The 21749-nt window shown below is 41.6% G+C and overlaps 1 protein-coding gene and 1 long non-coding RNA gene across 2 annotated transcripts in view; one reads left to right on the top strand and one right to left on the bottom strand.

The window, feature by feature from the left end:
• Positions 1-21749, bottom strand: part of VWA8 (von Willebrand factor A domain containing 8) — a 295349-nt gene that overhangs the window by 3732 nt on the left and 269868 nt on the right. The window contains exons 41-43 of the mRNA XM_072976319.1: positions 13871-13996; positions 11479-11637; positions 254-352 (exon numbers count right to left, since the gene is read on the bottom strand). Coding sequence (XP_072832420.1) covers positions 254-352; positions 11479-11637; positions 13871-13996 — 384 coding nt within the window. The remainder of the gene's footprint in view (positions 1-253; positions 353-11478; positions 11638-13870; positions 13997-21749) is intronic.
• LOC140701138 (uncharacterized) lies at positions 1089-13906 on the top strand. Its single transcript, XR_012080033.1, has 3 exons — positions 1089-1183; positions 13245-13357; positions 13773-13906. It is a non-coding gene; the product is annotated as an uncharacterized lncRNA (long non-coding RNA).

The raw sequence follows: 21749 nt of genomic DNA, 5'->3' as shown, positions 1-21749 counted from the left end.
ATCCTGATATAATCCTGAGTACCCTGCAAATATGTAGGGAACAAAGTTTAAATTTTATATGGTGTAGAAAAGGAATGTAGGCATCGTAAGTGTTTTTCTACTTTAATGCTTAAATGTTTGTGAAACAGAAAGACTCCCCCCCACCCCTGCCCCGTATCTGCTGCTTCCTCAGTGAATCTGCTCGGTGACTAGAAGGTACTTTACCTAATCTGGTGGAAGTTTTCACAGTAGAGAGGTAACTGAATGTATTTACCTTCAGAATTTCTAGTCTCTGCTTATTGTCCTTGGGGATTTTGTTAATGGGAACTAGATCAATGTTGTAGCCATCTCCAGAGTGTCCAGCGATGTCATACTACAGGCAAGAGAATCAGAGAGTTAGAAGCCTCTGTCCACTAAAGAACTGTCATTGGATCCACAAGTCTTTAAGTCTTTGGTCTGTTACTGCTCAGAATTGCTCAACATATGGCCATGTTGCAGTGCAGAGAGATGAATCTGTGTTTATCAATAAAGACAAGAAAAAATTCCAGGCTCCTTCACTTCTTGTCCATCCTTGTGTGATCTCTGCTTTCTAGAAGGAGGCAGAAACTCTGATGAGGGCTTTAGGGGCTACCAAGAATTCCATTCTAAAATTTCAGGGGAAAGTTTAAAAGAATTACACACTTAGACACACACACACACACACACACTGTGGTAGGCAGAATTCTAAGGTGGTCCTCAAGATTCCTGTCCCTTGCTATATACACAGCCTAAATAATCCTCCCCTCTTATGTGTGGTCAGGACCTGTGAATATGATGAACTATCATACATGATTATGTTATATATTATGAGGCAAAAGTGGATTTGCAGATGAAATTAAGGTTACTAATCAGTTGGCTTTGAGTTGATCAAAACAGAGACTATCTGGGTGGACCTGATTTAATCACCAGCACCTTTAAACAGTAGAGTTTTTTCCTGGCTGCTAGTAGAAGGGAAAGACAGTGAGATCTGAAGTGTGGGGCGATTTGACATGTGGCTAAGATGGCCAGAACCACAGGGCAAGGCCCAAGAGTCACGTGTAGCAGTGACCTTGTCTGAGAGCCAGCATGGACTGAAACAGGGACCTCAGTTCCTCAACTGCAAGGAACCAAATTCTGCCAACAATCTGAGTCGGCTTGGAAGCAGATCCCTGCCCAGAGCCTTCAGGTAAGAGCCCAGCCTCGCTGACATCCTGATTTCAGCCTCATGAGACCCTAAGCAGAGAACCCAGCTGAGCCTGCCTGGACTTCTGAACTATAGAATTATGACTTAATAAACAGGGATTACTTTAAGAAGCTAGGTTTATGGTAATTTGTTACATAGCAATAGAAAACTAATACATATATATCTTTTCTGAACACAAAACTGAAACATACGCACTGTAGAAATTCCAGAAAAGCACAAAAAAAGTAAAAATTATCCATGATACCATTACTCAAAGATAACGTCTGTTAATATTTTATTTGTTTGTTTGTTTGTTTGTTTATTTATTTATTGGGGGGGTAATTATATATATGTATGTATTTTTTTTAATGGAGGTATTGGGGATTGAACCAGGGCCTCATGCATGCTAAGCACACACTCTACTACTGAGCTATATCCACCCCATTAATGTTTTTTCTTGTATAAGTCCCTATGTTTTAATTTCTTTTCAATGTACGTGTAAGAGGTTGCACGTTCATACACATGCACATCTGCATCAATGTAAATTTTAACTAAAATGGATTAATGTTGACCATGTGATTTTATAATCTGCTTTTCTATTTAAAAATGCATGAGATAAATCTTTCAGTTTAAGAAACACCTTTTAAATTCTCTATCTTACAATGCACACGATGCATACAATGCAGTCCTGCCTGATGAGGAAAGGCTGGAGCTGAGAGTGGGGTGCAGCATTTTTACAGAATCTGGAAAGAAGCTTGGGAACTGAGGCAACTATAACTGGGTCAAAATGGTTCTCTGCAATCGTGGGGTTTGCCCCCCAAATTCCCTTCTCCCCTCCCACCTCCCTCTAAGAATTTTTGTGATGGCGATATAAAGATTAGAATAGACCTCACGGTGTCTGGGGAACTGCGGAGTCTGCCAAGAAAATTCTCTGTTTTAGGTCTAGGGCAAAATCTTAGGGATTACTTGGAGTGTCATGGGTCAAAGGCTTAGGAATCACCAATGGACCATCAATCAGTAACTGTCTTTTGAACATCTACCATGTGCGGAACAGTACTTTAGGTGTTGAGGAGGAATGCAATGATTTCTTTTCATGTCTATTCCTTTTTAACTGGTGGGTCCTTTGAAGGCAGCGCTGTGTCTTATTCATCTTAATGCATTTTAGTATCTATGAGTGTGCCTGGTGTGTTTATTGCCAAAATGCTTTAAGAGAGTTGGCAGGCAAGTTGAAGCGTTAAGAAGCTTTCCTTTCCCATGTGGGCTACATTCTGTTACAAATAAGCTGTTTGGAAGCTGGAAGGCTTTTTTTTTTTTCCTCTGGGCACTCATGTGAGAATTGGTGGCTAGCCTGAGCTAGCTGACAAAAAAACCCAACCCATCACACAACTGAAACCATTATATTTAAAATTAAAAATAGAAAAATTCCTGTTAAGATGATTTTTAGGCAAAAATAAAAAGTCAGAAGGCAGTTGGGTAATTTGTGGAAGATGTGTTCCATTTCAGACATGCTGGAATTGTGCATTCGGCCGGGGGGCATCAGAGAAGAAATCTATTTCATGTCATCAGAGACGTGGCTGTCATCCCCAGGAGGGGGAAGTGCAACTGTGAAGGGCAAATGCATAGAGAGAAAGGAGAAGCGGACCCCTTCAACCGAGCCCTGGGGAGCATCCTCCCTGGGGAGGGGATGGGAGAAAGACACAGGGAGGAATGAAGAAGGCTGGGAGAGAGTGATGGCAGAAGCATCCTAACCGAGATGGCCCTGGGCATCAGAATCTATATCTCTTTCTCTTTCTTATACCACAAGCATTTCACTGCAATTGTCCCTCTAAAGGTCACCAATGATTTGGATGCCCCAAGGTCATCAGTCACCATTCTCCTTGATGGTCATGGTTAGTGTAACTCAGCACAGTCGCACAACCGCTTCTGGAACCCTACGAGCTGATTTCCAGGGCCATCCTACAGAATGGCCATCTTGCACACGAGGGGATAAGATCAGCTCCTTGAAACGGAAGTGGGTTTCTCTTACTTGGCTGAAGTGAGAGGGCTATGAATGTATTAAACTTTTCCTTTTTGACTGATGGTTAAAGTTCTTACTAATCAGATGACAACGGATGACACTGTATAAATAAATACTTGACCATGTGGTCTGCTTACAGGGTCGACCTGACCGGTTACCACAAGGGAAAAAAAGTTGTTAGTTAATTATTAAACAAGTAGCAGTCGAATGAGTTGTTGGATGCTCTTTATCAAAAAGAGATACTGATAGATTCAACACTCCAGAAACATTTCAGTCCCAAACCCATCTATCATTCCGTGAGTCTACGTACCTATCGTCTACATTTAATTTTCTGCCCAGGAGAAAATAGCATCCTATACTTTTGTCAGGCAAAGGAGTTAAAGCGAGGTAGGTTGCAGACCTCCCTATCTTCTTCCCTCCTTTTTTCCCTCTTCTCCTTCCTTTTTTTCCACCCACCCCCCATATGTGGTAAGGAAAGTGCAATCTGCAGAAGGATCGCCCTTTATCTGTGCCTCATTAGTACAGCAAAGGCTGAGAAGACACATCTAAAGGACGGGATCGGGCTTATAAAATGGTTTGCAGGCTCTGGCTCTCATCTTCCAGATGGGCTTGGGGAGTCTGCTGCGCCCAAAGTAAATAAAATGCAAGAGAGGAATTCAAAAGCCATCCAAATGGGAGCATTCCCCAGTGTTACTGTAGATCATTTGAAGTTTCCATTAAAAACAATCCTTCTGGATTATAATTATCTAGTATCTGCTCCCCAAGGATCCAAACACATTTTACAGAGAGTAATTTGCTAGTCCTCAAAACTGTCTGGGTTAAAGGAAAAAGTATATCAACGTCTCCATTTCTGTTTCTAACTCCTGGTTCTGCCATTCACCCAGCCTAGGTCCTGCTGTGACCACTGTCACATCAGACCCGACAGGGTCTCAAGCAAGCTTCTAGGGACGGGTCACAGGAGTCACTAAAGAAGAACCGCGCTGTCCTTATCAACCACCTAACATCTAGAGCATAGCTTTTTCTGAGTAGCTCAGCATTTTTCTGATCATGATTTTTCCACTTTTCAGAGCATCCCTGAATCTCTGTGGAGTCTCATATTTAACATCCAACATAAATATTACACCACAGCAGTAAAGAAAAGCCGCAACCAGCAAAGACCAATTCTAATACTTTCCTGCTTTAGAAACTTGCTTAAATGCCCTTTTGCTATATTTTCTTTTGAAAACCTCATTCATTTAGAAAAAGGTAAGACAAATGAAAACAAGTGCTGAGTTTTGGTCCAAGACACAAAAGATTTTTCATCCAATTAGAAGGATGATTTAAAATACTTCGACGGCAAAGACAGCTTTACTTAGAACAAAGAGCTATTAGCATTTTCATGAAAATATTTCTGTTTAAATTTCTGTTGGGAAGGGTAATCATTTTTTTGGAGTGCTGATGATGTGTGAAATTCTAATCTCCTTCCAGACATACAAATACACCATTCTCAGGTGGCATTGCTGACAGCAGGCGGCAAAGGGTTAGAAGATAAATGTATGATTTAAAAGGTCAAGAGGCGTGGCCACAGAACTCTAGGTTGTTAGTCAACAGTCTGTAGTATTAGTTAGTTAACCTCTTTTCATACAGAAGTCAACTAAAGAGAACAATGTCCTGAAGGTCAAGGATTCTAGGCTTAGCTCTGACATTAACAAGCTTTTCGACTTAAGGCAAGTCACCTAACCCCTTCAAATCTTGTTTCTACCATGTAAATAATGCTGGTTTAGATGACCTTTAACACTGTATGCTTGTAAATCACTTAATCTTTCTGACAAGTAGGGGTAATCTCTGTTTCACCAACCCTCAGAGGGTCACTGAAAGGATAGGACAATCCATGTAATGAGCATAATGTCAACATTTGTAGTGTTCTTTATGGTTTACAAAGTGCTTCTCTGTATTTCATTTCATTTTGATTCTCTTCACAACTTCGGGGTGGGAATTATTAACATCATTTCCCAAATTAAGAAACTGATGGTTGGAGAGATGAACAGACTTTCTTAAGGTCAGAGATCTAGTGTTGGCAGAGGTGGAATCCAAACCAAGGTGCTCTGGCTCTAAATCCAATGTTTTTACTGCACAGAGATAACCACTCCCTAACTAGTCCCTCTCCCCTCCGCTGCTTCCTAATTTCTATGTAAGATTTTTGAATGGTTGGTTTAGCCGATACTTCCACATCAACAATTGGGTCAATTCTGAATTCTTGTTTAACTTTGAATGGATTCAGAGAAGTCTGCACACCCTTCTTTGGTCCTACCTCCAAGTAGCAATAAGAATTTATTCCAAGCCTGAGCCTGACAGGATGATGGTTTTCCACTTCTAAATGTGTGAAACATTCCCAAGGCATCAGGAAAAGGTGAATTACAGACACTGAACTAAGTTTTTGATTGAAGGAATTTTCCCAGCATGTGCTGGTTTGTGAATTCTATCTTCCCACATTCTTCTGGGAGTTTACTCGGCCATTCTGACCGAGATATCTTTGAGAAAAGCATGTCTGTTATACCTCCTTTGGATGATGACATGCTAGGGGTAAGAGAAGACAGAGTACTTTGCGCAAATAGTACATTTGCTCCTAAAATATAGTTCTGTAAATATACTGATTGGGCAGAAATAAGATGGCTGCAAGAAAAAGGGATAAAACATGAACTAAGAAAAGGCCCTGAAGAGAGAGTCAGACATCCTGGCTTTTTACAGTCCAGCTGTGTGATTTTGGGCAAAGTACTTAACCTCTCTGGATCTTGATTTTCTCATCTTAAAACAAAGAGGTTGGTGAAAATAACTTCTAAGATGATTTCTGCTTCCAAGGCGCTATGATAATTCAATGGCACACCCAAGAAATGGAATGAAAAAGTCCACTCTACTTAGTTGTAGGAACACCTGTGCCTTGTTTCCTTTTGTCAAGGGAGTGAATCATCTAAATCTAACTGAGGACTGATGAAGCCTTTTCCAAAGACAAAACCCTTGGAGTCTATGAGCAATAACAATCCAGCATTGGCCCTAGAATAGTGGCTTCCTAATTCTAAATTTTTGAATTTTAGGTAGTGGAACTCTTTCTCCAAACGAAATATTGCACAAAATCCCAGATTGTGAAACATCATGCAATATCAAAATACGAAGAATTATTTTGGGTGAACTGGCGATGGAGGCTGGAAGGGGTAAAAAGCACTGCCCACTGACCTTCGCCCTCCAACATCCTTCAAGGGCTCCTTTTACACTGTTAGGGACCCATGGCTTAGAATATGGCTCTTATGTCTCCATAGAAACAATAAATTTGAGGCTTTATTTTTTCAAAGTCCAACTTCTCCATAACTCAGTAACTCTGTTTCCTGGTGCCACCCACTTCGGTGCTCAGTGGAGAAACAGTCACCTAACTTGTGATGTTATTGAATACTTTGAAGAAAAAAATTAGCCATTAAGAGCTTTTGAAAAGGAGGTCCACTTCAAGGTTACAGTGAAAACATTCCTAGGGGTTTGAAGAAGTCAAGAGGGACAAACTGGAATGCAGGTAAAGGAAAAAAAAAGCTTCCTGCCTTAAATGAACTGGTTTGCAGGACCGTTACCATTCCACTTTTCACGCCAGTGGGTACGTGCTACGTGACCATTCAAAATGTTGCTGATTATAAGATTAGAGGACTTTATGCTGATTATTGGCAAATAATGCTGCTTCTATCTCAAGCCTACTGTAAATGCTGTTTCTGAGAACAGTGGAATTCAGTTGGTAGAACAATTATGAGAAACTTAAAAAACTCCAGATGCCTTTGAAATGTGTTCTGACACTGAATTACCTTCCCTTCTCAGTAATTCTTGCTCAAGGGCCCCTGTGGTTTGGCATGAGTCATGCCAAGGTGGAATAAAAGTGGAGGCTGACTCCAAATGAGCCTTCTGGACTTGGACTCCAATGACCCAGAGCCTAGGGGTTGAGCCCAAGCCAAAGAAAATACAAAGCTGATGCCAAGAGAGATTTCAGGGAAGAGTCCAGCTCTCTGGGCCACACCAGTGGCTTCTGACAGTTTCAAAGCAAATGCAGACTAGATACCTTTACAAAGAAGGGAAAATTGCAGGAAGATAACATTAAGAACCGCCTGGAACTGGAGAAGTGAGAAGTCTCAGGGCACATGACTGAATTCCTAAAGTCACACACAGGATGCCAGGGGTGCTGTGGAATGTAAGGTTTCCACTAAGAGCTCCTAGAACTGTCACTTGTTCGTGCATCATTTTATCCCAGTGGAGTAAGTGACACACTTCTGTTAGGTGTCCCTAGTCCTTGTGCCTCCTTCACAAATGAGAGGATGAAAGTACAGACAGATTAAATGAGTTGAGTACGATCATATTGTGTAAAGATACAGAACAGAGTGAACGGTGCACCGCCACTTCTCAGAGTGTCAGTAGGCTCCCTCCCACCACCTGCCCACCCTCCATGAGGGAGACCTGGCCAGCCCCACTCAGCAGGGACTGGGTAGCCTGCAGCCACTCAGAATCGTGGTGATGTTGGCAGGGGTGGTGGGAAGATTACACGACGTCTCCAGTGTATCTGCTGTCGGGAGAAAGCCTGTTAGGAGCTGTGGAAATAGAGAGGATGTTGGGACAAGGTCAAGGGCACAATGAGACAGCAGCCAGACAGATCCAGGATGAGGGGGAGGCTACCAGACAAACAATCTGGACTCAGGAGAGTGACCGTCATGGAAAGTGCAATGGTAGTGGGGGGAAAGGCTGTCACAGGTGAGAAGAGGCTAACAAGGCACTCCAACCAAAAACAAGGTGAGGACATTGACCGGATCCCAGAGTAGATGGGGAAAGATAATTAGAAACCGCTAGGATAGTTTATATTCTATGCATAGCCCAGGATTATAAACCTTTGGGATTGCTGGGAAAAGTGAATGTGGATTGGATATTATAAGATATTATGACATTTTTGATAATTTTCTTAGACGTGATAGTGGTATCGAGGTCATATTAGGGAACATCCTTACTCTTAGGAAAACCATAATAAAGTCTTTAGACATAAAGTATGATGATAGTTGTAACCTACTTTCCAATGGATCAGAGAGGAGGAAAGAGTACATATTTAGAGAGAAACACGAAACAAACAAGGGGGAAATATTATCACTTGGTGAATCTAAGTGAAGGCCTGTGGGTGTTCATTTTACAGTTCTTTCAACTTTTTTGTAGATTTAAAAATTTTCAACAGAAAAAAAAAAACCTGGGAAATAAAGGGGAAAGTTGAAAAACAAAACATAAAAGGGAAAACAAAAGGAAGAAGAGTCCTGGGCTCTATTCTTCTCTGTCTCCAACCAGCCTTCCGACTTTGGGCAAAGGGCTTAATGTTTCTGGGTCTCGGTTTCCTGTCTGAGGAGTGAGGAAACTGGAGGGAATGACCTGCGAGGTGACCCCAGCTCTGATGGCTACGTCCATAATGGGGAATGTGGCAGGAACCAGACTCACCGTCCTTCCCTGTCCCGTCTCTCCTTCCCTGTCCCTCCAGACACTCATCTAAGTACCACTTTTCCTCAAAGAGCTTGTTTGGTGAAGTCTTAAGGCTTTTCTCCTTTTGTTGGAAAGATTTAAAGGCACAAGTTTCGTAAGACTCTCTATGCTTCCAAAAAAGTTCTAAACAAATTGTATGTAGTGAATGTACGCACAAGAAAAACCAAAATCCTTCAAGTACTTCCTGTGAAAAATCAAATAGCATACAAAATGAAGTATTACCCCACCCAAAAAACCCCAAAATTTAAAAAAAAATAATGAAGCTACTTCAAGCCTTGAAAAAAGTTATTTTATCGTGGTGTTTTGCTGTACTTTCACTGGATTTGTCAGTTTTATACATTACTTCAGTCTCTTATCAGTATTTCTGTGGTTTTGCAGATGAAGCTGGAGGGCAGTTGGGGCAGTCGGGGAGGCTATCAACCAAATACTGCTCGGGGGAAGGGGCCCCTCCGGGGCATCTGAGAGGCATGCTTTGCTGAACCTTTGTGACTGGAGCCTCCTCACTGAGTTTTCTATCACAATTGGTTTCTCTGTCTCCCTCACGAGGCTACAAGCTCAAGGATGGCAGGGAACCGTGGACCTAGAGGAGCACTCTGCTCTTAGCAAGCGTTCAACCCGTGTTTGTGATTTTGTTGAATTCAGTTGAAATGCAGCAGGTCAGATGGCAATAATTTGGTGTCTAACTGTCAGTTAGAAGCAAAACAAAATGACATCTTGTGAAATGCTGATTGCCTTGACATTATTTTTTTGTGTGTGCAACATTTCCGTTATTACTAATCCTTCTTCCAGATGACAGACTTTCAGCAATGAGAACTGGACAAATATGAATCTCTCTATACGTCTCCCTGCGGGTGAGATGCAGTGAAACATTGAACACGCTCTGTGACAACCACACCATCTTCCCGCAGGCTCTGGTGGGGGAGCTCTCCCAACTCCCTGTCGGCTTCGCCACATCCTGCCCTCTGTCTCATCCTTTACCCAGTCCCAGGGAGCTCTGTCAACCAATTTCTGGGTGAACTTCTAATAAATCTTTTTAAAGACCTAGACAAAATAGCTTCACATAACAGCAGCTCTGCTCTCAAAGATACAGAAATCTTCCTAACTGAAAATTTCATCCTAGGAGTACCTACGACTATGCTAATTTTAATAGTGGTAGGTTTGCCGTGGTCTCTGATGGGTTAAAATCTTCGTGTAACTCAAGCTGAGGGATTTGAGATGCCTTGACCTTCAAGATCCACAAGAGAGGTGAATGGGCTGATAGAAACATTAGCAGAACCCAGAGGTTTCAAAATGTCACGTGGGATTTACACTGATGGCACTGGCTGTCTAGCCATCCACTGCTGATCAGTGGTCGAAGTGATTTAAGAAAATGATACTTCACCTCATACCAGAAGGATCTAAAACATTAAAAAAAAATATGAAACCCATAAAACAAAAAAGTAAAAAATAAAATCCCAAATCAAGAAAAACTTATCTGAAGGGAGGGAGGGTCAAGGGAAGGAGAACACTGAACACTAGTCCGTAAACCAAAAGACATGACAGAGTTGGCTCAACGGGGCTTGGATTTTAGCTCAGAGCATCCTGGCAACTAAATCCAACAGGGAGTCACGAAGATCCGTGGTCTTCACGAATCACAAGGGGAAACGCTACTCCTCAGGGTGCAAGTTCATATCCTATTTGCATTTGTATCCTGTACTCATGCACAGCCGGGGAGCCCGCCCTGCAGCAGCATGCACTGACTAGAGCGGCCACTTTCCTACCTCTTAATTCTAAAAGGAATCTCTCATGGCCAGCTTCATGCAAGGGACTCTGGGAGCCTCAAAAGTGGGCCCAGAGTAAATGAAGTGATGGCTTTCACGATCTCTGTTTCACTGTATCCATCAAGACACACAGACACGACTCAGGACAGCAATCCTGAGGTGCAGGTAGGATGTCAAACTGGATGATGATCTGAGACTGCCTATTTCTGCAGGACGTGTTTGATGCCCAATGTGGTCTAGAATATGCACGGGTGGGCTGAGTACTCATGACACACATCTGCGAGTACACACTTCCTCTCAACTGAACTTTTGATAATAATGACACGGCATGTGACTGTGTTCAAGGTTATGTGCTCTGGTCAAGACCAGGAGTGCGGGGTCCCTGTGGCTGATTAAGGCGGATTGATGGGCTCATCTTGGGCAGTCACACATGCTGCGGGGCATCCCTTCTCAGTTCAGACCTCAGAAGGATGAGGAAGGGCAAACTGGGAATACCAAAATGGATGTCGTTTAAATGGGAAGCTGTATTCCTTCCAGGGTAAGCCCTTCCCATCAGCCGGAGAGACGTCTGTTACCTTGTGACCCTCGCCCGTGTGGAAAGGCAAAGCCATGCTGGGGACAGTGCACTTTGAGGGCATACTCCAACCTTGAGAAGCCGCCTGGCTGGCAATGGGGCAAGAATGGGTTGAGGGGAGGAACTGGGATGAGGATAGTGGCTCTGAGAAATCTGGGGAGAGACTTCTGGTCCTTCTATGTAACTGTTCCCCACCTCCCATCATAGCTAACATCATATAACTTGGGAAGTGCAGTGCTTTCTTCTGTTGTAAATAGGTTTTAAATGATGGTCTTATCATTTTCTGATTATTAGGGCAGATAAGACCAAAGGCTGACTTTCTCAGTGCTGACACATGAGCTGTTAAGATGAAGGTTTCGGCCTAACTCGGGCTGACTCTGGGCAAGTGTGGGCTGGGATGGCTCCCATCCTCCTCAGCTCATGCCATTACCTTGAACTTCTCCTCATAGTTCTCGAAGGCCTCCATGACCATACACACGGCTTCCATTGAGCGCTCCAGCCGGCCGTCCACGCCGTTGAAGCGGTACATGCTGCCGGACACATCCACCACCAGGCGCAGGCGCTTGGGTTTCTGTTGGGGGCTGCCCAGCTGCGGGAGGGACAACAGAAAACCATCACTGGCCGCTGTTCAGGGGGGCTTGCACGGGCCCCAGAGTACGGGCCATGAGGCTGGCGGATCAGCGGTGGGCCCTGCACAGGCTGCCCTGGCAGGTGGGGAGGCATCTACTGATTACATTTCAGTAAACAGAATTTCAGACTCGTGCTGGTAGTGGGGCCATGTGGGAAAGATTTCCTTTTGGAATATGGTCCTTTTAAGCACCAACTTAGTCTAGTAAAACTCCCTTCCTGAGGCTGATGTTGGTTTTTTTTTTCCTGGAGGGGGGAGGTAATTATGTTCATTTATTTATGTTAATTTTTTTAATGGAGGTACTAGTGATGGAAATTTTGACCTCGTGCATGCTAAGCTTGTGCTTTACCACTGAGCTCTATACCCTCCCCCTGATGTTGTCTTAAAAATAATAATCTGGCAGGATATAACCTCCCACGTGTCAATTTCACATCACGTCTTAGAGTCAGTTACTCTAGCATGATGGAGTTATTCTGGAAGCCCACATCAATTTTACTTGTACTGGCTCTGCAGTGACCTGAAAATCATTTCCCACACAGTCTGCAAGAGAGGTCCGATTCCTAAAACAAGGTGATGTGAGGGGTAGGGGGGGCCAGGGGTGGTCTGGCAAAGAGCTGAAGGAAAATTTTTCTTCAGGGTCCTTTGTCTTTAAGAAGCTTTCAGTTTCCTCCTCCTTCCCGTTACTGAATTGCTACTTCTCTTTACTTTTCCTGGCGGTTAAAGCCACGCAAGTGGCATCGAACTGCCGTCTAGCAATAGCGGTCAGTTAAAACGGGAAACTCTTCTGAGTTGCGGCCTGATGTTGGACTCAGGCCCGCCAATTTGTGGGATTAAAAATGAAAGTATGCTTGTCGGTTTTACTTACAAAGAAAAAAAGAAGAAAAATTCCAGATTAGTCTGTTACTACACACTTGCTGACATGTATGAAAACTAATGAGCAGAGTTAGGAGCTTCAAGAAAATTGCTGGTGGCATTAGAGTGTAATGGTTGTTGGCGGCAAATTCAGTATATTTCTTAAAAGTTCGCTGAGGCTGCCTAAATGAAGAACAGTGCCGCATACACTTCTATGACGGCTCACAATTTCGAATGTATCTACACACATTTGTGGACCACGGTGAGTCACTAAAGGAAGCAGCTGATGACTCATACCAATGACACAGAAAGAAGAACTCCCACAACTACTAAAGGATCCTCTCCGAATCAACATTTAGACGGAGTGTGCGGCTCTCTTCCCTCCACCAGTCGCTGCACCCCCAGCTCAGAGTGGCCACTCACCAATTCTGGTTATTCAGGGACACAGGAAGTCACAGAGCCTCAAAGAGGTTCCGTATTTCCCCTTATTGCCATGGTATCGCAAATATTTTAATATTATGGCTGTCTAAAACTTTACACACTATAATTAGAATTATTTCAGGGCAAATTCCTTGTTTTCTAAGCATTTTTCCAGTTACAGGATGGACACAGATCTTTAACCGAACAATAGAAACCCACCAAGATTGTTCTAGTGTTTTCACTCACAACACCCTCTGGGATTCACAGACACCACATGTCTTTGGTTTCCCCTCCAGGGCACCCTGCTCGATGTCCTAGGAGCTGATCTGTGTCACTGCACTGGCTTCTCTCCCGGCTGCTGGCTTCCAGTGGGCTCCACTGATGGGCGGCCCCGGCAGGAGATCCGAGGGTGAGGATGGGTTCTTTGTTCTTTCAGCCTCTTCTCTGCTGTGGCCCGTGGGTGGGCTCTCTGGCTACTGAAGGGCACGGCTCCTGGCAGGCAGCCCTCTCCAAAAACTGCCTTCCCTGGGTTCCGGTAAGTGCTCCCTCCTCTCCCCTTTTAGACGTAGAGTTGGGTCAGATCCTTGCTGCTGGGATACCACACTGTCTGTTTTTTGATTTTCTAAACCTCACCCTTACTTTTATAAATAGTCTTCTTATTAACTGTTCTTATTAACTGTTCCCGAAATTGCTCAATTTGAGTGTGCCTGGTGTTTCTTGACTCACACTGGGATCTTGACTCATATAATAAACAGTATAATATTTATGTTTATTTTTTTCCTAGTTTAAAAAAACATAATGCTTTCCTTGGTTGCCATATTTAGGGTTGATGGTGTTCTGACAAAGACAACAACTCAAGAAAGCATCTGCCTGTATAGAAGACCCAACTGCAGACCCAGGCTCCTAGAGCACCAGGGCTCACCTGTGGCTCCAGCTCACCCCGGCGTTTGTAGATGGCTTTTTCTCCAGTCAGACCATCAATGATCTTGGCATCGTCTAGTTCCCCAGTAGCTTGGTGTCTTAGCCACTGTCTCTCTTTACCTTTAGCCTACAATGACACAAACACAAAGCCTTTTTGTAATGAGTTCTGCAGGATCCCTGACACATTTTATGCATGAATAACAGGAAACACACCAGGGATCTTTTCAACAAGCGATGGTTATGCAGGAACACAGTTTTCATAAACGGACTGGTTTCTGCTCTGCTGACAAATAAAGGCCCTTTGTGGAGATTTTGTCAATTATAAGTGTTTTAACATATGGAATGATAAAATGAATGCACAGCACACATGAACAGGGAAATGGTATGCAAATGAACCTCTGGAGAAACAGGCAAAATCTGGGAATTAATGGTGATGGCACTTCTTGTGGCTTTTCTGTCACGGTTCTCGGAGAAAATTTATTAGGGAACAAAATAATCAGCTTGAGCTTGTTAACACCGTCTGCAGGCACAGGGAAAACGTGATCTTCAGAACTCTTCCTTTTGGAGAAACTGTTACTCAAGTTCTCTGCGACTTAACAGCACAAATGGAAAGAGCTGAGAACAGCAGTAGGTGAACATTTTGTTCTCTACTGTTGCCCTGATCGTCTGTATTCAGAAATCTTCTCAATTACTTTTCTTTTCTAGATTTTTAAGGAATATTTTTTGCACTATTTAATTTATTTATTTATTGGGGAGGGTAATTGGGTTTATTTATTTATTTTTAATGGAGGTACTAGGGATTGAACCCAGGACCTCATGCAAGCTAAGCACACACTACCATTGAGCTACACCTTTCCCCCCGAATTACTTTCCTAAAGATATTTTTACATAATACTTGCCTGCAGTGATGTAAAACTATGTCAGGTGGACTAAGATGATAGTTAAACGATAAAGAGTTATAACATCTCAATCAAGGCATAGGCCTACTACAGTTGAGGATTAAGAAGTGGGAAGAAACGCTAAAATACTTTTATGCACTCAAACTACAGTAGTAGCTATGATCACGTGCTCTGGCGTCACACAGCCGGGCTCCAATCCTTCCTTCACTGTCAGATCAGATATCTGACCTCAAGCAAGTTATTTAACCTGTCCACATTTCATTGTCCTCATTTCTAACATGAATACAACAATAGCTTCTACTTCAGTGAGTTACTGTGACAATTAATTGAGATACTACATGGAATTGGCTGAGAGAGCCTGACAATCTATGTTAGCTGGAATTATTACTACTACTACTACTACTACTACTACTACTATTATTATTATTATCATTAGCTGAGACACATTATGGACAGCTATGTTCACATTAATTTAAGCACATTTCCATCACTGTTTCAATGCAGGTGGCTGTATGACAGCACTGTCACTGAAAATACAAAGCCAAGTTTCAGGCAGCCAGTGTCTACTTTAAGGGCAGAAAAATCACTGTACAAAGACGCTCCACACAACATCACGCTGTGTAGTACTATATGTATTGTTTTCCTGTTCCTGATAGCCTTGCTGCAAACAGGTGCAAAAAATACCACATTTGAATACAAATATATTAATATGAACATGAATAAGAGAACTCCTAAGCTACTAGCATAAAGATCTTAAATTTGGTGCGCAGTTAATTTCAGGAATTGCCAGGTGTGTGCGCTTTGGAAGTATGCGCTTTCCTGATGTATAATCTTGGTAACAGCCCCATGATCTTACAGGACAAGGGAACTCACTGGAGCATAGCTCAATGAGCTCACATAATTCTGTAAGATATACAGCTGAGGGTGACAGGAGGAAGGGGTGGGCAGAATCTTCTAGAATCCTTTCCCACTGAGCTATGAATCAGACAGACAAGCTCCATCATGCAGTGCTTTCCTTCTCAGGCTCCCTCCCCGCAATATGATTGGGACCTAGCTCTCATCTCTTCTTCCCCGTCATTCCTGACATCTGGAGTGGACAGTTCCTCAGGCTTCCAGGATCCACTGTGCTGGGAAACACAACTGTGGATGATCATTTAGGTACCTTTTAACTCTGAGATTCTATGACTCTTGGAGGTACCAAACCGCAGAGCACTGCTCCTGAGTCCTTTCGTAGATGAGGACAGACTCTCACAGACTAGTCTAGACTGGGAAAACAAGCACTGCAGAAAGTTGAAGAGAAGGTGGAAGCAGTAGTCACAGCAGTGGCTTGGAAGTTGGTTTCTCCAGTTCTAATCCCGTATCTAATCTAATACAGGATTACAACTGGAACTCGATTATATAACATGTTATGTAACAGTGGTGCCACTGTTATCATTAAGCACTGATTTTCAAAGGTTCCATCAACACACTGACAAGGCAATGACCTTGAGGACTTCTTACTCAAGTCCACTAGTTGCTACATGGTTTTATTAACCAGTGAAACTTTCACCCTGTAAAGAACCATTGCAATGGCCCCAGATTAAGTAATTTATTATAATTTGTAATGCAGATTACCATTGTAGTAAAAATAAATTTAACCCCCCACCATCTCACCACAGAGGAAATATAAAATGCTAAAATTCTAATAATTCTACTCCCTTCCCTCATGTTTTGGTGTTTCTGCAAATGGAATATACCTTATAATTGATGGCAAAAGAAACCAAGGTAACAGGCAGAGGGTTTACTTGTGACCTGGCTGTCATACCTAGAGGACACACATATGACCTTGGCTGAGCATAGCAGTTACCACTCACTGAATTACTCCCATTGGCAGCACAGACAATTGACTTTTAATTTGAGTTACGATTTCTAATTATTATTTAAAATGAATTCAAAGACATTACAGTACAATAAAGCATAAGAATAATGAGTAAAGAAATGGAGTGCAGGATGCAAACATACCAGAAGTGAAGCAAGGTTCTTTGCTGCAGAAGTGAACACACTTCCAGCGAGACCTACAAAGGGAAGACGATCTGCGAGGTGGAACCTGGGTTTGGTTTGTTACGAGAACGTGTGCATAGTGGACCTCAGGTCACAGGCCACGCCTCGAATCATGGCAGAAAAAGCATCAGACTAGGACCAGCATACGAAGATTCTAGTCTTGGCTCACTTGGGGCAAGTAATTGAGACCCCTGGGTCTTTACAGTCCCATCTTCAAACTGAGGGGGCGCTGTGTCAGTGAGTAACAGTCTATACTTAATTAATAATAAAATCACTAGTATTAAGGGGATTTCCCAACTATTTTTTTTTACCCATCACCTCTTCTTAATTATATCAAAATAGTAAGGGCAGGAATATTTTCTTAAATAACTGGGAATTGTCTCCGATTTGTAAGCTTCCAAAAATATGTTCATTAAGGATGCTAAAAAGTGACTTTGAAGAAAAGTGTTTTTTCACTAGTAAATCTATTCGCCAATAACAGAAATAGGTGAATTGCCTGCTAAATGCAACAAATTATGGTACCATAACTGCTTAGGAAACCAATTCATTCCTTGTCTATTTTGACATTAGTCTTAATGGAGTTTGCTTTAAGCTAGTTTGCTGTTGATGGTAAGTATTTTGAGAGCCTTGGGTGGATAATTAGTTACAGAAAACATGCTTTGCTTTCCAAACTCCCCCATCTTTCTGCCCCAACATCAACACTTAAAAAAAAGTGTCAAACATCTAGAACCTAGCAGATTCATAACTTGGTGAAAAGCTTTCATTTTTCGATCTGGAGTTTTGGGGATACTAAAAATCTCCTAAACAGTTGTCCAAGACTCTCAGCAATTCAGATTGTTCTCTAAATTACATACAGCCAGATCTAAGAAATATTAAGAACAATTATATTAGAAACATTCAGGACATTAGAACTGTTAATAAGATTCACCATTTATATCAACACATGAATGCTTATGGTATGGATATATATTTTTGAAGACTATCTAAAAACTACATTAATAAGCATACAGACATAATTAAGTAAAACCACAGAAACAAACAAATGATCATATCACCGTAACAAAAGTGATAAAGTTTACTAAATGCCGTACCCTGGAAAGCAGTCCATCAGGCTGTTTTCTACTCCTAAGATTTAAATTTAAGATTGCCACAGAATACCACAGACAGCTGCCTGCTTTATGACAATCAGACAGGAGTATTATTACCCAAATGTAATTATTTAGTGGATTACCCTCTAATTGTATTTATAAAGATCTGACCGTAGTAAAGCAATCTGGAATAATGTTGCTATTTTAGATATTCCTATACTAGTACATTTATCATTTACCAGAAGAATTTTGTCTTCAATATTCCTCAGGAGGCTTGTGAGATAGAAATGCTGCTGGCCAGCTAAGCTAACAGCCAGAGCTAATTTATTCCCAGGCAGCCCCTTAAGACTATGAAGTGAACAAGTTAACTCCTTACGAGAGGTTCGCAAAATCCTGTGTTATTGACATCTATTCAGATCAGTGCCAGAGCGCAGACATCAATCAGTCTGTCACAAACTAAAGGCACAAGGAGGGAATTCCACGTGGTGTGAATTTGGCGACATTGAGCAGACAAGGTCTGAGTGAAGAACAACGGAGCCAGGACCCAATGAGGCCCGTCAAAGCCAGCCTGGCAGCACAGCGGACTTCTGTGGGGTCCATGCTCATAATTAGTAAAAATGATAAAAAAAAGGGGTCCTTTTTAGCAGACACATTAGTGCCCTAGGTAAGGGGGTTACAGTGTCACAAAATACTTTTCCCTTAGAATATTATGTTTGTCTGCTCTCTCTGGATTCACCATCATGTAAGAACCTAGGGATCTTAGATCTTAATTTTCATATGCTAGTTTGATTCTTTTCCTATGTTTGATTATCGTTTAAGGTAACTTTCTAGCTTAAAGACTCTGTTTCTGTTTGTATGCCAACAAAAGAAAAAGACTTCATAAAATTTGGGGTCAGAGCGAGAGAAGGGATATGCTTTTTCTAATAAATCTGTTTCCCCTTTTTGTGGGTCAACTTAAAAAAATAATTAGGTTTATTTACTTATGTATTTATTTATTTTTTAAACTTTTTTAAATTGAGTTATAGTCATTTTACATTGTTGTGTCAAATTCCAGTGTAGAGCACAATTTTTCAGTTATACATAAACATACATATATTCATTGTCACATTTTTTTTCACTGTGAGCTACCATAAGATCTTGTATATATTTCCCTGTGCTATACAGTATAATCTTGTTTATCTATTCTACATTTTGAAATCCCACTCTTTCCCTTCCCACCCCCCTGCCCCCTTGGCAACCACAAGTTTGTATTCTATGAGTCTGTTTCTGTTTTGTATTTATGTTTTTTTTTTTTTAGATTCCACGTATGAGCGATCTCATATGGTATTTTTCTTTCTCTTTCTGGCTTACTTCACTTAGAATGACATTCTCCAGGAGCATCTATGTTGCTGCAAATGGTGTTATGTTGTCAGTTTTTATGGCTGAATAGTATTCCATTGTATAAATATGCCACAGCTTCTTTATCCAGTCACCTGTTGATGGACATTTAGGCTGTTTCCATGTCTTGGCTATTGTAAATAGTGCTGCTATGAACATCGGGGTGCAGGTGTCATTTTGAAGTAGGGTTCCTTCTGGATTTATGCCAGGAGTGGGATTCCTGGGTCATATGGTAAGTCTATTCCTAGTCTTTTGAGGAATCTCCATACTGTTTTCCACAGTGGCTGCACCAACCTGCATTCCCACCAGCAGTGTAGGCGGGTTCCCTTTTCTCCACAGCCTCTCCAGCTTTTATCGTTTGTGGACTTTTGAATGATGGCCATTCTGAGTGATGTGAGATGATACCTCATTGTAGTTTTGATTTGCATTTCTCTGATAATTAGTGATATTGAGCATTTTTTCATGTGCCTACTTATGTATTTATTTTTAATGGAGGTACTGGGGATTGAACCCAGGACCTCGTGCATGCTAAGCATGCACTCTACCACTGAGCTATACCCACTCCTCCCAACTTTTAAAATTTACGTATAGCATACTTGTAATAAAGTACATAAATCTTAAGTGTCGAGTCAGTGAACTTTAAAAGTGAACACACCCTTGTAACACCTGCATCTCCCCAGCCTCCTGGGGCCTCTTCTGGACTTGACCCGGCCCCTGCCAAAGGAAACCCCCGCCGCCTGACTTCTATCACCACAGATTAGGTTTGCCTGTTTTCCAATTTCATAAAATGGAATCACACAGTGTGTCGTCTTTTCTGTCTGGCTTCCTTGGTGCAACATCATTCCCACAGTGGCACTCATGCTGCTGGGTTCAGCAGGGCTTTATTCTCTGTCTCTGCTGTAACAATGTTCAGTCGTGTCATTTTGACCATATGTCACAATTTATCTAGTCTACTGCTGCATTGTTTCCACTTTGGGGCTATTGTGAGTAATGCCACCGGGCGTATTCCTGAACATGTCTTCTGCAGCAGGTATGCGTGTATTTCTGTTGGGTGGAAATCCTGGATACGCCCGGCTTTAGGAGATACTGCAAAACAGGTTTCCAAAGTGTTTTTCCCAATTTACATTCCCATGAGCAGTGTATGAGGGTTTCCTCTGCTCCCATCTTTACATACACTTGATATTGACAGCTGCTTCTTTTTTTTTCTTCTAATTTTAACCATTCTGGTGGGCGTACATTCACTTCTTAATTTTTATTTGTGGATAAATGAATTACTTTTGGTTCTATGCGTCACTGATATTTTTAGGAACATGAATCAGTAGTTTCTGTTTTTGAGAAGTCAAAGTATCTACAAGCCTTCTGATCTAGAACTATTGGGCACAAAGACATTTTTTATAATAATAGCACTATTCATTCAGTACATAACTGGCAGATAAAGATGAACAGATAATTTATTAGCTATCATTGAGCTAGCCCACTGATACTTGGAAACTCAGAACAGGAAGAGGCCTTTCAAAGTGGGTGCTCTTGGAGGCAATGGGCTGGAGGGGGAGCTCTTTAAAAATTTCCTGAGGGCTGGAATAGAAATATTGATTATTTGGGACTGTGTATTTGATGGGGCTCATTGAAATACTTCTTTAAATAGTAAGTTCCTACTGTATCTAAATACAAAGGGCAAACATGTCCTTTATTATATATTCCTATTGCATGAAGAAAAGTATTCTTGTAAATATGCCCGTTTTGTATTATGTAATAAGTCCATACTAATAAGAATTCATTACATATGAAGGTAGGTTTCACTAGTAAAAAGTTATAGATTTTCTAAAAAAGAAACATAGTTTTATTACTTTTATGTTAAGAACACTTAGACTAACTGAAATGCTCAGAGGATGATGTATTCTGGTTTATCTTCTGGGAAATGATTTGGTTAACCAGAAAGTGCGCGCGCGTGCACACACACACACACACACAAACACACAAACACACATCCATAGCAGTGAGGGCACTAGGACAAAAACCAATTACCTTGTGGTTTGAGATACTCTGTCTTGTAATTTCAGCACTGAAAGTATTCTGACTAACTTAAAAACTTTCACTTATTTGGGTTATGGTTAATCAAGACTTCCTTTTTCTATAAACTCTACAAGGAAGGCAATCTTCTATTATTCCTTCAGAATCTATTTAACGAAAAGATTAGAAAGATTTAAACAGACATTTCTGTAGAAAGCACATCCATTCTACAGAGTAAAGCTTTTTTTTTGCTATTAATTTGTACCATTCAAACAAAAAAAATATGCTGGATTAACGTAAACTTCTGTATAGTATTTATAGAATAACAAATTATAAATCAGTGGAAACAAAAATTTTTTCTTTGTGGTTCTTGATGTTTTGACATAGTGAAAAATATTCTAGTAAATACCTGTTGAGTTGCTAGCTGTTCTAAATGGTAAAGCGGTATTGCCAAAAAAGGGGCAGA

The sequence above is a fragment of the Vicugna pacos genome, chromosome 14, assembly GCF_048564905.1.
Source record: "Vicugna pacos chromosome 14, VicPac4, whole genome shotgun sequence".
Lineage (NCBI taxonomy): Eukaryota > Metazoa > Chordata > Mammalia > Artiodactyla > Camelidae > Vicugna > Vicugna pacos.
The sequence above is the reverse complement of the archived record's forward strand: the minus strand, read 5'-3'. Positions and strand labels throughout refer to the sequence as shown.